General features: G+C 57.9%; 1 protein-coding gene across 1 annotated transcript in view; it reads left to right on the forward strand.

Moving 5' to 3' along the window:
• Positions 1-11,658, forward strand: part of CCDC57 (coiled-coil domain containing 57) — a 119,117-nt gene extending 107,459 nt beyond the window's left edge. Inside the window, exon 18 of the mRNA XM_008576304.1 lies at positions 11,244-11,658. Coding sequence (XP_008574526.1) covers positions 11,244-11,428 — 185 coding nt within the window. The 3' untranslated portion in view covers positions 11,429-11,658. The remainder of the gene's footprint in view (positions 1-11,243) is intronic.
• The last annotated feature ends 2,076 nt before the right edge of the window (positions 11,659-13,734 follow it).

Here is a 13,734-nt window from a genome sequence, read left to right on the forward strand (position 1 = left end):
CCAAGTCAAGGGTTAAGATCCCCTTACCGGTCATCTTTTAAAAAAAAAAAAAGAAGAAGAAGAGCACCTGGTGTGTGTTTTCTAGAGAAGACGAAAAGTGACCCATCGGAACCAACAGTGACAATAAACAGATCAGCAGCTGCTTGGGGTGGGGGCGGGGAGTGTGATGGAAATGGTTCCTGTTACACGTGTAGGCATGTTCTAAAACCCACATAAATGAACACTTAAAGTGGGTGCATTTTATTGTATGCTACTTATACCTCATTAAAAAAGGAGCACCCGTGGCTAGCACCAGCAGAGCATCTGCTGGGAGCAGCCAACATTGTGCCCCAGGTGATGCTGCCGAGGTGGTTCTGCCTCTCGCCTGTCCCACGTCACTCTTCTCCCTTCTGGTGCAGGAGATCTGGGTCCATCACAGACAAAGTCAAAAGGACGCAAAGCAGGGAAGACACCAGCTTTAACCTGCCTGTAGAGTTCACAGATGCCGCAGGTCCCTGCGGCACACTCGTGATTCTTATCAACTCACTGGAGGCCTCTTAATTGTCCTCCGCAGTGGCACTCAGGAACTCCTGAGGGAGTCATTATGGTCGCCGGAGTGTCCTTCCTGGAAGTGCGCACGGGGCCCTGGGGGAGGGCGCACCAAGGCCCCGGTCTCCAGGCTGGGCCCGGCTGGGGCTGCCCAGACCGCTGTCCGTGTCAGGCCGCTCGCAGGCTTACTCTGGAGGAATAGTGCCTCTCTTCCCAAACCAGCGTAGGACACTCCCACTTCCATTTTCTTGATGTGTAAGGAGTTATTTGGTCTCTGGAGAACTGCCACAAACTTCACACTCATTTTGGAGGAAACGGTGGCCTCTGTCCTCTGCTGAGGGGAGGCCATCAGGTGGCTGGCGGCAGAAGTAGGTGTGGAAACTAGTGGCCGACCCAGCCAGGGAGCGTGTGACAAAGAGGAATGGCTTTGTTCCAATAGCACTTTATTTACAAAACAGGCAGCAGGCTGGTTCAGCGCCTTCTCGCTGTCCCCAGTGTCTTTGCGACACTCACTAGAGGGCTACAGCTTCGGTAGAGAAGTGCTCTGGAGTTTGTCGATCGATCTGCTCACCTTCTTAGCTCCTGCGCTAGCGCTAGTAGTCAGTCCTGGGTTCCTTTTCCGTACCGAGCAGATGATCACTCCGTCCTCAGTGTCTTCCCTTCCGATGCCCGCTCCCCTTGTTATTCCTTCTGCTTTCCTTGCGGAGCGGCTGGGGCTCCTGGCTGCGGGTGGGCAGGAGCGGTGACCATGCACGTCTCGTCATTCCCTGACTTGAAGGCGATGATGCTGAAGTTTCTCCACTGCACATAATGACTGCTGTGGGCTTTTTCAACACCACCGCTATTAAGAAATCGCCCCTATCTTCTTTGTTTTTTGTTTTTCTTTTTTGGCAGCTGGCTGGTATAAGGATCTAAACCCTTGACCCTGGTGTTTTATTTCTTTATAAATAATTTATCAAGGGCCGGCCCGGTGGTGCACTGGAGAGTGCGCCGCTTGAGAGCGCAGCGGTGCTCCCACTGAGGGTTCGGATCCCATATGGAGACCGGTTCCCGCTCACTGGCTGAGCGCGGTGCGGGCGCGACACTGAGGGTTGCGATCCCGTTACCGGTCAGTAAAAAAGACAAAAAGGAAAATAAATAAATAAATAATTTATCAAGAGTAGTTTGAACACTGCTGGCCTCCTCGTCAACACAACCTATGATAAGAAGCGAGCATCTTTTCTGTGCCTTGTCCAATGGCCCATCAAACTCCTTTCTCAGTGTGGATCTGCTTCCAAAATGTTATCTTCTGCACTTTCAGTGTCATGAAATGTCTCTGGGAGTTCCTTTGAGGTGAAGCTTTTTGCTGGAGTCACTTCCTCCGACTCAGACTCGTCCTTTACGTCATAGCCGCCTGCCTCACTTACACACAGAGGCTCACCTCTGCTGAGATCCTCTGGAACTGCAGCACCATCAGCTCTGTCTTCCATAACGTTCCATCTGAATCCTGCAAAGTTTCTGCACAGTCATCTCGCACTACTATGCAAAGCAAGGACTGCCTATAATTATTGGAATCTGGATGCAAATTTGGCAGCGGTGGTTTCCTTATATGAGTTTGCAGCTTTGCCAGACACCTTAGCGTTAATCAATTCATGCCAGCTTCTTAAGTGATGCAGCCAGCCTTCCCTGATTCTTCTCAGTCCCCTTGAAATTACCATTTTTGTTCAAGGCAGCAGCTAAACATCAATGTTTTGGCTTGAATGCTAGCCAAACTGATTGGGATTTGGTTTTGATTAGTCTTGAATTGAAAATAGAAGAAAATAGAATAGCTCCATCTCGATCACAAGCGGCTTTCTGTTCCTAGTGCTGTTTAAACTGAAAGGGATTGAAGCGACTTCACCCTGTTTTTATATCCATCAGCCTCTTCTGATACGGTTCCTACTGTGGCTCTGCACCAGCCCGGGGCCCCCCTGGCCTGGCTCTGCCCCACATCTCCACGTCTGTTAATCACGTCCAGCATTGCCACTTTGCATCTCTCTGCTGCCCTGTCCTCTTTGCTGACCAGTTCTGCTGATCTGTTTTTGTACACACTGTCGTGATCATGAGTTTCATCTCTGGGAGACCCTCGCTTGCTGAGCTGAAGGACAGATGCACAGTGACCTGCCACCAGCAGAGCTGAGAGAGCGATGCAAGTGGCGGCGGTCGTGACACGCACCGTTAACTTGCACAGTGACCTGTGGGCTGAAGAGCCAGCAGCAAGCGATGCAGCTGCTGTCAGTCAGCGCCGCGGGAGTAAGTTCTAACCACGTCACCGGGGCTGGTGTTATTGGACCCAACTGTGGAAACCGGTATCCAAGTGTGTCGGATCCGTGCGCAGCAAGGACTGCCTGTATCTTATTATGTAAATCTTCAAAGTATTGATCCAACAGATCTGACAGATGATGTTCTCTTAGAAAAACACCCTTCAACTCTATTCCTTCCGTATATATTTTGAGTAATTATCATCCAACACCCATGTCTCTTTCTGACATCTCGGAGAGTATAATTCTTTATTTCCTCAATTCTCCCACTATGGCAAAGCATCTTTCGGAAAAGGTTTACTGATTTAAAAGTCAGCATGTCCTCATTTTAGACACTCATCCGCGCTCCTCTGGAATCACACTCCTATGGCCCCCCGTGCCGGGAGCTCCCACGCTGTCCCCGCAGGAGGGCGGGAGCCCCGGTGGTGGCGGCGGACTGTCCCCGGTTCTGGCCCTGCCTCTCTGCTTCCCGTGCTCGGCCTCACGAGAAGCGCGAGGGCACAGATGGAGCTGGAGCCGGTGAAAGCAGGAGGGAAACGACGATGACAGGCTCTCCGAGGTGGAACCAGCCTTGCGTGACCGGAATAAACGTTACCTGATAAGGACGTGTTTCCAGTCCTTGTGTGATTTGATTTGCTAGCGTCTTATGTGCAGCTTTTGCAGCTGCGAGTCGAGTAGGCCGGCAGTTTTCTCGCGGTGTTCTTATCCGATTTGGGAATCAAGGTGACTTCCCCTTGCTCTTTTTCTACTTTTCTGAATAATTTGAATAAGATAGGAATGACTGGGGGGTTTTTTAATTTGTTTTCCTTGAAAATTCAGTAGAACCTCCTGTAAAACCATTGGTCCGGGGGTCTTTGGGAAGGGAAGTGTTTGATTACATTTCAGTTTCCTTCATAGTTATTGAAAAGTTCACATGCTTCTCCTTTTTTTTCTTGGTGCTGATTTTGGAATTTCCCCTTTCACCGGGGGCTGTCCCATGCACGCTGCGCAGGTCGCTGTGACTCCCGTTTTAACTGGCTTTCACGCAGCCGCGGTTCCCTCTGCTGCTGTGTTCACGGCTCTCTCTTTTCCTCGATCGTCTGGACAGAAGTTCGTCCTCATTTCTTCAGACAGCAGTTCGGGTCGTGTGTAACTTGTACACTGTTTTCTTGGGGTTTCTGCTTCACTGAAATGTGCCGTTAACGTTATGATTTCCTTCTTTCCTCGAGCTGGTCTCAGTGCTCTCTTCCCAGCTTCTACTGGAGGCTTGTTCCATCTAAACCTTTCTCACTGTTAGTGTTCCCGGTAAGTGTTTAAATCTGTTTGAGCTGTGTCCTACAAATCCGAAGTTAGGGATTCAGTTCTAAGTGTTTCCCGATTTCTGTTATGATTTCCTTTGTAATGAAGGATTATTCAGTAATACGTTACACAGTTTCAAAGCATAAGGGATTTGAGGGGTTTGATGTCGGCTTCTAATTTATATTTGGATGAATTAAGCCTTGCTCTGCGTCCTGACACGCGGTGTGACTCTGTCTCTGGTCAGCGCTGGGCCTCCTACGTGTCTGACAGCTCAGGCAGGCTAATTCAGTGACTCCATTTTGCCATCTGATACGGATTGAATTGTTTCCCCCAAATTTTATGTATTAGAAGCTTGGCCCCCACTGTGACTGTTGAGGGTGGGAAATCCTATTACAGTAACTGAAAGGTGGGGCCTTGAAGACATGATTCGATTCTGAGGACCTGCTGAAGTGAATGGATTAATAATGGTGGTCAGTGGTGTGGTTCTGAGGGCTTTAAAAGGAGAGCACGTGAGAGTCTCTCTCCCTCTCTCTGCTTCTGCCATCTCACAATGTGATATCCTGTGTCACCACCAAAGAAGACCTTCGCCAGATGTCCTGGACTTTGGACTTCCCAGCCTCTGAAACTGTAACCAACAAATATCATTTTCTTATAAATCATCCAGTTTCAGGTATTTCTGTTACAAGCCACGGAAACGGACGAACACACTGGGCATTGCAGGCTGAGCTCCTGTGGCCAGAATACCGTGAATCAAAGGCCCTGCCACGTACACTGTTGGCAGCACCCCATGCACTACTCTATTTTAGTTTAAAACGAGTAACCAGTGACAATCTGATACTACACCTTTCACACCCAACCAGGAGATGTTGCACCTGGAATGCACATTGCTGTTTTGGGCATTCTATGGACAGCCTGTGACCAGGGCTGCACTGCCCCACCGAGGACTGGGGACCCTTCAGATGAGCCAGATCAGCCCAGTGTCCACAGGAGGGGAGCCATTCCCATGAGGCCCGATGTTTAGAAGCCAGCAGGTGCCCCTCCCAGCAGTGCCCCAGGCACTGACCAAGGAAAGGTTGTTACCACCAGCCACAGAGACTGCAGGTTGATAACCTTTGCCACTGCTCTCTGAACTCTTCAATCAAGGAATCTAACCTGGCAAAGATAATAAGGGCCTCCAGCCTCAGCCTCTGACTCAGGACATGGATGCCATCTGCCCCCAAACTAGTGTGGACAGACGCCAGCAAGGTGTGTGGGACCAGGGGTTACGACACAGAGACTGGGCCTCTGTAAGGGCAGCCAGGTTCCCTGAGGAACACTGATATGGTTTCATTCATGAGATACATCCAGAAGCCCCCACACCCACACAGTGGCTCCGAGCCCTTTCTGTAGAAGAGCCTGTTCTGGAAGCATCTGTCCTGATGAGGAACACTGATATGGTTTCATTCATGAGATACATCCAGAAGCCCCCACACCCACACAGTGGCTCCGAGCCCTTTCTGTAGAAGAGCCTGTTCTGGAAGCATCTGTCCTGAGAGCACGGCGGCAAGCTGAGAGCAACTGAGACAGGAGGTACGACAAAGCCAGCTCGGGGCTGCCCGCCAGCGCCTCCCATGTGGGCCCGTCTCTGGGCAGACACCGGCCATGACTTACAGTCCAGGACCGATCCACGAGAGCACGGCGGCAAGCTGAGAGCAACTGAGACAGGAGGTACGACAAAGCCAGCTCGGGGCTCCCGCCAGCGCCTCCCATGTGGGCCCGTCTCTGGGCAGACACCGGCCATGACTTACAGTCCAGGACCGACCCACATGTCTTCTCCAAACTTTACCTGGGGCTGCTGCAGAGCCTGAGACAGTCATGTCAGTCCAGACCTGGGCGCCACGCCTGGGGCTGGGTCCCCCACCCGCCCCTGTGGGCCCCACACCGTGCTGAGCCTCTCCGTGCTGCGTGCACGCCTCTCTCTTTGGGGGGCTGTTCCTCACCCTCAGGTCCATGGGGACCTCATGCCCCATGTGGCTCTGTGGACAGCCATGAGCCTTGCAGCAGGGTCTGAAGGAACTCAGGGCGGCACGGTGTCGCTGGCCCCGCCCGGGGTGCTGGCGGCGCTGACCTGAGCACGGCCCGGTGCGGCTTGCTCCCTCGCTGCATGTGCTGCAGGACCGTCATCCCTTTGCCTCCATCTGGGGGAACCAAACGCAGCCCATAGGGTCTAAGAGCCGCTGGCCAGACCTCCAGAGAGCATTTCAGGGGCTGCGTCTCCAGGGAAAGAAGGGCTGGGGGAGGCCTGTGGCCAGGTGAGGCCTGTGGCCAGGTGTGCGGCCCTCAGCACCTGGAGCAAGACGGACAGCTTGTGTGAGCGTGGCTGGGCCGCCCTGGACAAGGAGAGCCTCGCCTCACTCCCAGCTGTCCCTGGCCAAGACGGCAGTGAGCAGCGCAGGCCCGCGGCGGCGGCGGCAGGTTCAGGCACTCCCTCCCCGGCGCTGCTCCCAGTGACGGCCCCTGACGGCCCAGCCTGCGGCTCCGCGGCCCGGTGGAGCTGGGGGCAGCCTGGCAGAATCCCCCTCCTCTGCTCCCAGGGCCGTTTTCTCCTGTCCCCAGAGTGTGTCTGACAGAGGCCATGAGCTGTCCAAACACAGCCCCTGCCTGGAGGGGGCGTGAGGCCAGCGCTGCTCAGTCTGGGATCATGAGAGATCTGCCCCTTCCCACGAACCCCAGCCCCGGCCTCTGCACCTCACTTCCCTTCCAGAGCCCCAGGGCCCCCTTTGCCCTCCAAAGGGGAAGAAGGGATGTCCAGAAGCTACGCAGCTCTCAGGCCATCGCCCTGACCACATCCCTGTCGAGGGGGCGTGAGGCCAGCGCTGCTCAGTCTGGGATCATGAGAGATCTGCCCCTTCCCACGACCCCCAGCCCCGGCCTCTGCACCTCACTTCCCTTCCAGAGCCCCAGGGCCCCCTTTGCCCTCCAAAGGGGAAGGAGGGATGTCCAGAAGCTACGCAGCTCTCAGGCCATCGCCCTGACCACATCCCTGTCCCACAGCTCTGCTGCCCTAGCTCCCACTCGTCCCAGGCACCCATGTGCCCGCAGCCTGCCCCTGTCCTCTGGCCTCACCCAGCACCTCTCTCCCTGTGGGGCTGAGCTTAGGTCCAGGAGGGCAGCAGGTCTCTGGGTCCCTTCCTGCCCTGTGGAGCCCTGCATGGTGGCCTTCCACTATGCAGCCCACAGCAAGGACAGGGCCCGCCCCTCTTCAAGGCCTCAAACCCATAGAGCATTTCTCCTGAATCTCCTCTCACGGGCCACACTGAGCAGCACAGCAGACGGGCCCCCTTCAGCAGTGATGTGTGAACTAATGAGGGGTCGGTCTGTGCTCAGCATCTGGAGCCAGTGCCCCCCAGGCTACAGCCCTGCCTGCTCCAAAGGTCCAGTGAGTGGAGCCCTGAAAGATCTGGGGTTTCCCACTGCCCCTGCTTCCACTGGGCAAGCCAGGCAGGACTGCCCAGAGCCCCCACACCAAGGGCAGGGCCGTCCCCCTCCCAGAGTGGTGCAGCACAGGCTGAGGAGGGCACCTGATACCCTCCACGTGGGCTCTCCAGCGGCCAGCTTGGGGGAGGGGTGGGGAGAGGTGGGCAGGGCAGCTGGACAGAGAGCAGGCCCCATGCCCACGCCTGCCAGAGCGTCCCCTCTGGAGAGGCAGTGGGGACCAGATCATCAGGGCTTTCCTCCCCTGGAGCCCCATTCCTGGACAGGCACCCACCAAGCTCCTTGTCCTCCTGTGGTGTGACAGTGCAGGGCAGTGGTCCCCACAGTTCCAGGAGGGCAGGGCAGCCCAGGGTCACTGTGGGCCACTGTGCTGCAGGGGGGTGAGGAGTGGCCGCTTGAGGGGTCTACCCAGTGCTGAGCTCCACGAGATGGGGGCTCCTTTAGGAAGAGACATTGGGCAAGTGAGGGTTGACGCAGGAGTGGGAGAGGCCAGGCCAGGGTGCTGCATGTGAACGCCATGGCATAGGGGGTCCCGGGAAGGAGCTCGCAGCTACTGGAGACCCGGGGCTGGGCTGTGGGAGCAAGGCCACCTCCACCATCCACGTGCACTTTTGGCTCACGGGGAAGGGCTGGTTGTGTCCCAGCTGTTGTGGGACCTTGGAAGGTTTTGGTGGGCAGAAGAATGTAGTATAATCTCATTTATAACCACGAACAGAAAAGTGGGTTCAGGATGCGCAACCAGGAGACCTGGGGTGCAATTAGTCCCACTTGAGAAGTGTTGAACCCAATGTGTGAGGCCCCTGTAGAAGCAGGAAAGTGAGGCCATCAGCGTGGAGGGAGCAGAGACAGGTCTGGTTGGACCAGCTAAGGCCACCGAGAGCCAGGATAGGCCTTTGTTCCCTGTGCCCAAGGCCACAGCTTGGACCTGAGTCCTGAGCTGCCATCAGGGGAAGGCCGTCCTCAGCCCCAAGGCAGGCTCTGGAGAGCCAGGGCATGACCCAGCCCTCCTCAAATCCCTCAGAAGCCCAGGCAGCACTGGCTCAGGGTCACCCAGGTCACCAGGGGCAGCCACTGTTCTTGGGGCTCCCGACTCCACTCCCCGGAGGCCAGGCAGCTTGGGGAACTGGCCACTAGAGGCCGGCTCAGGTGCAGAAGGAGAGACCCACCGAGCGGCCAGAAAGCTGGGGACCAGCACTGCCCCGTGTGCTCAGGGAGCCCTTGGCACCCCCATCTGAGGCAGAGACTGGGCCCCACCTCCACCTCAGATGTGACCAGCTCTCCTCGAGACTCTTCTAGGTTCAAACATCAAAAGTACAGCCACCACAGAGACAGAGAGTGTCTGGCTGCAGCTGCAGTGTCCCCGCCCACCCTCCAGCCCAGCCCAGGTGCACCTCAGACCCCTGGAGGAGGTAAACCTGGGAGGGGCGGGGAGGCTTCAGTCCCACTCCCTCGGTTAATAGCTGCGAGGCTTTAGAGGTCTCACAGAACTATCCAGAAGCTGTGTGTTGGGCCAGAGCCAGAGCAGGCCGAGCAGCATGCAGTATGCGGGTGTGCAGGGCCCCAGGAGGCAGCGTCCCACGCACTGTGCTCGGCAACTTGTGTGTCCAAATGATTTCCCTAAGGCCTAATCAGAGCTCAGTACAGAAGTCCCGGGCTGGGCTTGGCAGAACAGGCCAGGCGAGAAGAAGGGGTGGCAAGCGGTGGGGGACACCAGATCTGGGGTCACAGCAAGCTAAGCCTGAGCACACAGCTTCGTGCCTCCAGCTGGGACCAGCCAGGCTGGGGCTGCCCTCCTGTCCTGGAGTCCTGGGATTAGCCAGATGCCTGCCACCATCCCTCAGGGACAGAAACTGGAGGCCACAAAGCAGGATATTCTGTCCTTCCTGGTCTTGTCTTTCCCTCCAGTGCTAGGCAGCCAGAAGGGCTTGGAGGCCCTGCCCCAGGCTGGACAAGGTGGGCCTGCTCTGGGGGAGGTGCAAGCCGGCCCTGCCTCCCCCAGGGCCTGTCACAGCTCCCCTCTGAGTCAGGACCCACCCCGCTCCGGGGGCTGGCAGGACTGGTGGCCTGCTTACTCTGCAGCCACCAGCTGTCCTCAGCCTGTCACCTCCCTGGCTCTCACCCCTGCAGGAGGCCCTGCCTCTCCTAAGCGGGCAGCGAGAGGGTCCTCCATCTCCCACCCTGCAGCGCCAGCGCGGGCCTCCCACGCAGAGTCTTGGGGCTGGGCTGGCCCTTCTCCCTAGAGCACACTTTTTCCAGAAATCCCCCAGGCGTCTTCTCGTGAGGAGTATCCTGGGAGGGAGGACCAGTCCCTTGTCAGGGGGAGGGGCATGAAGGCCCCTGAGTTTGGGGAGACCCTCTAGGGTCATGGTAGTGACATCAGGACCTGGTCAGAGATGACCCCACTTTCCACCCTGCCCCTCCCCACTGGCTGCTGCCTGCCAGAGGAAAATACGTGAGGGGAGGATGGGAAGCAGGGAGAAGCCCAGCAGGCTCCTGGGAGGAAGGGAGCAGGGGGCCAGACCCTGTGCAACCCCAACAAGGCTGTGGGGAAAGGAGGGTGGGTTCCAGGGCCTCAAGAGGCCCCCGTGAGATGAGCAAGGCCAAGCAAGCCCAAGATGGAGAGAGGGGCCCCAGGCGCCGTCCCACCCGGTCCCCAGCTCCCAGCAGGAGGTCCCCCGCCCAGGCACCCACCCACGCCTGCCTCATGCTGAGCCCTTCAAGCCTTGCCAGCCATGTCTGCAGCAGGCCATGGCGTGGAGGGCTTGGTGGACACCGGACAGACAGTGCGTGTCTCACACGTGTGAGAGGACCGAGCAGAGGCTGGCGGTGCTGGTCAGGACGCCCCAAGCCATGCCTGTTCTGCTTTAGAGTCTAAAGGCCCCACTGCAGGCCAGGAGCCCCCACCTGCTGGGCCACCTTCCAGGGAGGGAGAGCGGGTCCATAGGTTTTTAATAACGTTTTTGTTTTACAAAAGAAATCCATTTTTAATGCAGAAAACTTGGAAAATAGAGAAAAGCTGGGAGGACAGAGATCACCCACAAAGCCCTGGTAAAAGACATCCATGGCTGACACTTCAGAAAGGCTGCCCTGGCATCTCGGCCCGTGCCTGTGAATGTTGTGGCTCCTGGGTCCTTGGCCTGTGCCCGGCCACGTGTGTTGGGGCTGCTGGGTGGCCAGATGTGCCCAGCGAGCACAGCCTCTCCTCAGGCCCTCACCAGCCACTGCTGCAGCAGGCAGGGCATGCGCTTGGAGGGTGCTGACAGCTGGGGACCTGCCTGGGAGGTGGGGCTGTGAGTCAACCATTAACCCCAGTGCCCCCATCCCCTCGTGGGACCCATTACGAAATGGTCACCACAGGACCATTTTCAGAGCCAGATGTCCCAGTGCCTGCTGGAGGGGCAGGCCCTGGCCCTGCAGAGCATCCAGCCAGCTCGTGTCCACACAGACCTCCTGTGCCCCCACCCCAGTCCAGGAGTCTGAGGCACAGCTGCTGTCACTTGCCAGTCTCTCAGGAGGACCTTCTGGCCTGCACGGGCTCCCACTAAGAGGAGGGGGAGGGACCCTGCTCCTGCTGGCAAGAGAAGCAAACCAGTGCTCCTAGAGAACGCGGCACCCTGAGCCGCAGCCCCCCGCCCCTCTCACATCCTAACCTATGTCCCTTCCTTCCTCCTCTTCACCCGTCAGAGCTCCCAGCACCGGCAGCCGACAGGAGGGCCCCCGCCGAGACACAGGCAGCCTTTGCTGTCGAAGGGATGAAGATGCCACCCCAGTCAAAGGCCAAACCTGCCACACCCTCCAGGTCTCATCTTGCAAGATCTAAAAGCTGCCCGCAGCCCCCGAAGATCCGTAACTACAACCTAAAGGACTGACTTCCTTGGCAGCCTCCTACACGGCGGACCCCACGCAGGCTCCCCATGGGTGCTCGGGCCTGTGCCTAGCGACGCCAGGCGTGTGTGCGCGCCCACGGCCACAGGGTGGGGCGGTGAACTGTAGAGCAGGCTCCCCCGCTGCCCAGATGGCCTCGCAACTGAAGGCCTCATGACCAAAGGCCTCGCTGACCAACTGCAGAGCCTATTAAAACCCAGGTGCTTGGCCAGCAGAGTTGTTTATCTGTCCTACTTGGGAAATGTGGTATCAGTGCCTGTGCCAGAGCCTGGCCCTGCCTCTGCCTCTTGCCAGTGACACCATCTACAGCCACCTGCAGGTTGTCATTGTCATGAGAAGTGTGGCCTCTCCCGGAACCAGGGGTGGATGGGTGGAGAACAGGATGCCATTTGTGGGGTCCTCCCAGGAGTCAGAACCATGGATCCAAATGAGCCTGGCCAAGGTGACCCCGAAGGCCAGGCCCTTGTGGCCAGATTGGGCCTTCTCTTCTCACATGTTGGGTTTTTCATGTCGAGGTGCTGCCAGGGCAGAGAAGGCCAACCCAAGACAGGGGGCACCTTCCACATCTGTCCCAAGGGTGGAAAGCACGTGGGTAAACCAACACCTGCCCACTCCCACTGCCACAGGAGCACGCCATGTTCTGCCACCAGAAGGCCCTTCACCAGAATTGTCCCGGCTGGTGCAGATGCACTCCACAGCTCACATGACGGTCACGACTACATCATGTCTTAGGGGACCATGTCCCACCCCTTCTCCAGGGCCCTCAGCCTTTTCTTCCCTGGCCTCTGTGCCTGGTCATGCTCTGCCCACAGCAGAGCCCAGGAGCGGAGGTGGCCTGTGCCCAGCTTAGAGAGGCCGGTGGCGCGCCTGCCCTCAGGCGGCCTTTCCACCTCTGAACCAGGCAGACAGCTTCTCTGAGAGGATGACGGGGAAGAAGGCTAATTCCAGCCCTAACCTGTGTGACCTTGGCAAATCCTGACCTTTGCAGCTTCAGTTTGCACCCATGTAGAGTACGGACAGTGACATCTGCCTGCCTGGTTCATAGGTGTGAGGGCCCAACAAACGTCCCAAGGGGAGGCCACACACAGCATCAGGGGCCACTGCAGGTCCATGGTGCGAGACTGGGAGCTCCCGGCCCAGGCCGCAGGGCTTTGCAGCTGGCTGTCGCGCTACTCTATGCACTTTGGCTCCACTCACTTGTTGCACGTGAGTACTCTGGGGCAGGGCCACCTGCACGCCTCCCATGGGCCGGATGCAGCTCTGCCAAGGGGGGTAGTCTAGGTGCTGAGTTTCCAGCACATGCCCCATGCAAGTGAGGTGGGTCCCCACGACTTCCTTTAGCTGAAAGAGTGAGTAGAGATGGCTGTCGCCGTCTGTGGACGCGTTTCAGGGCCTGTGGGCGAGACTCCTGGGCTAGATTCAGCCTCCCACCCTGAGACCATATCCCCGTCACCAGAGGCCCTGACAATCTGCAGAGAGCAGAGCCCAGCAGCACTGCTCGCGAGAGGGAGCTTGGCATATTGCACACAGCATGGTCCCACCGCTGCTGGCTGGCCTCGCCCTGAAATCACAGGAGAAAGAAACCCCCGGGAAGGTGGGCAGGTTAAGTCCCTCGAGTGGGGACAGCAGTTCAGGTGTCTGGCCCGCTCTCCCCTTACCCTTCCCCAACCCTGGTTTCCATGCGGAGGGAGTTACAGGCCCAGTGCTGGAAGCGAGGGGAAGACTGGAGTAGCCTGGTGCGGGCCAGGGGTGGGAGAACTGCCAGGAGGCGCAAAGTGCCTGATGGCGGTGCCCAGGAATCGCAGTCCTGCGGTGCCTTTCCGTGCTGTCCTCCAGGAGACCCTGATAGGTGCCACACTCCAGACAGTCCACTGAGCCCCTGAAAGGAGGATGGGGTCAGAGGGCTGCCTTGGGGCACCTGCGTGCAGCCCAGCGCTTGAACACGGTCTCGGGGCCCCAGTGGTCTCGGCTTCCCTTCTGCGGCCCAGGCTCTCTGAGACCCCAGAGCAGGACATCTGCTGCCCCACAGGTGCTGTCTCCTAGAGACTCTGGCCCTGCAGGCAGGAGGCCGCCAGGGACAGGAGGGCGGCCTTCATGGCCTCTGGGGCGACCCCAGGACTGGCCTGGCTGTTTCTTCTGGGCCTGGCAGTCCGGGCTTTCTCTGCGAGGTCGGTAACCATCCGAGCAGAACGGTTACCAGGAGGCAGGGAGCGGGCCGAGGCCGCGTGCCGGGGGTGCGCGCGGAGACTTCGCGGCGAAGGGCTCCTGTATCGGAGTCGCACCGGGTGGG

The sequence above is a fragment of the Galeopterus variegatus genome, unplaced genomic scaffold (assembly GCF_000696425.1).
Source record: "Galeopterus variegatus unplaced genomic scaffold, G_variegatus-3.0.2 Scaffold1322, whole genome shotgun sequence".
Lineage (NCBI taxonomy): Eukaryota > Metazoa > Chordata > Mammalia > Dermoptera > Cynocephalidae > Galeopterus > Galeopterus variegatus.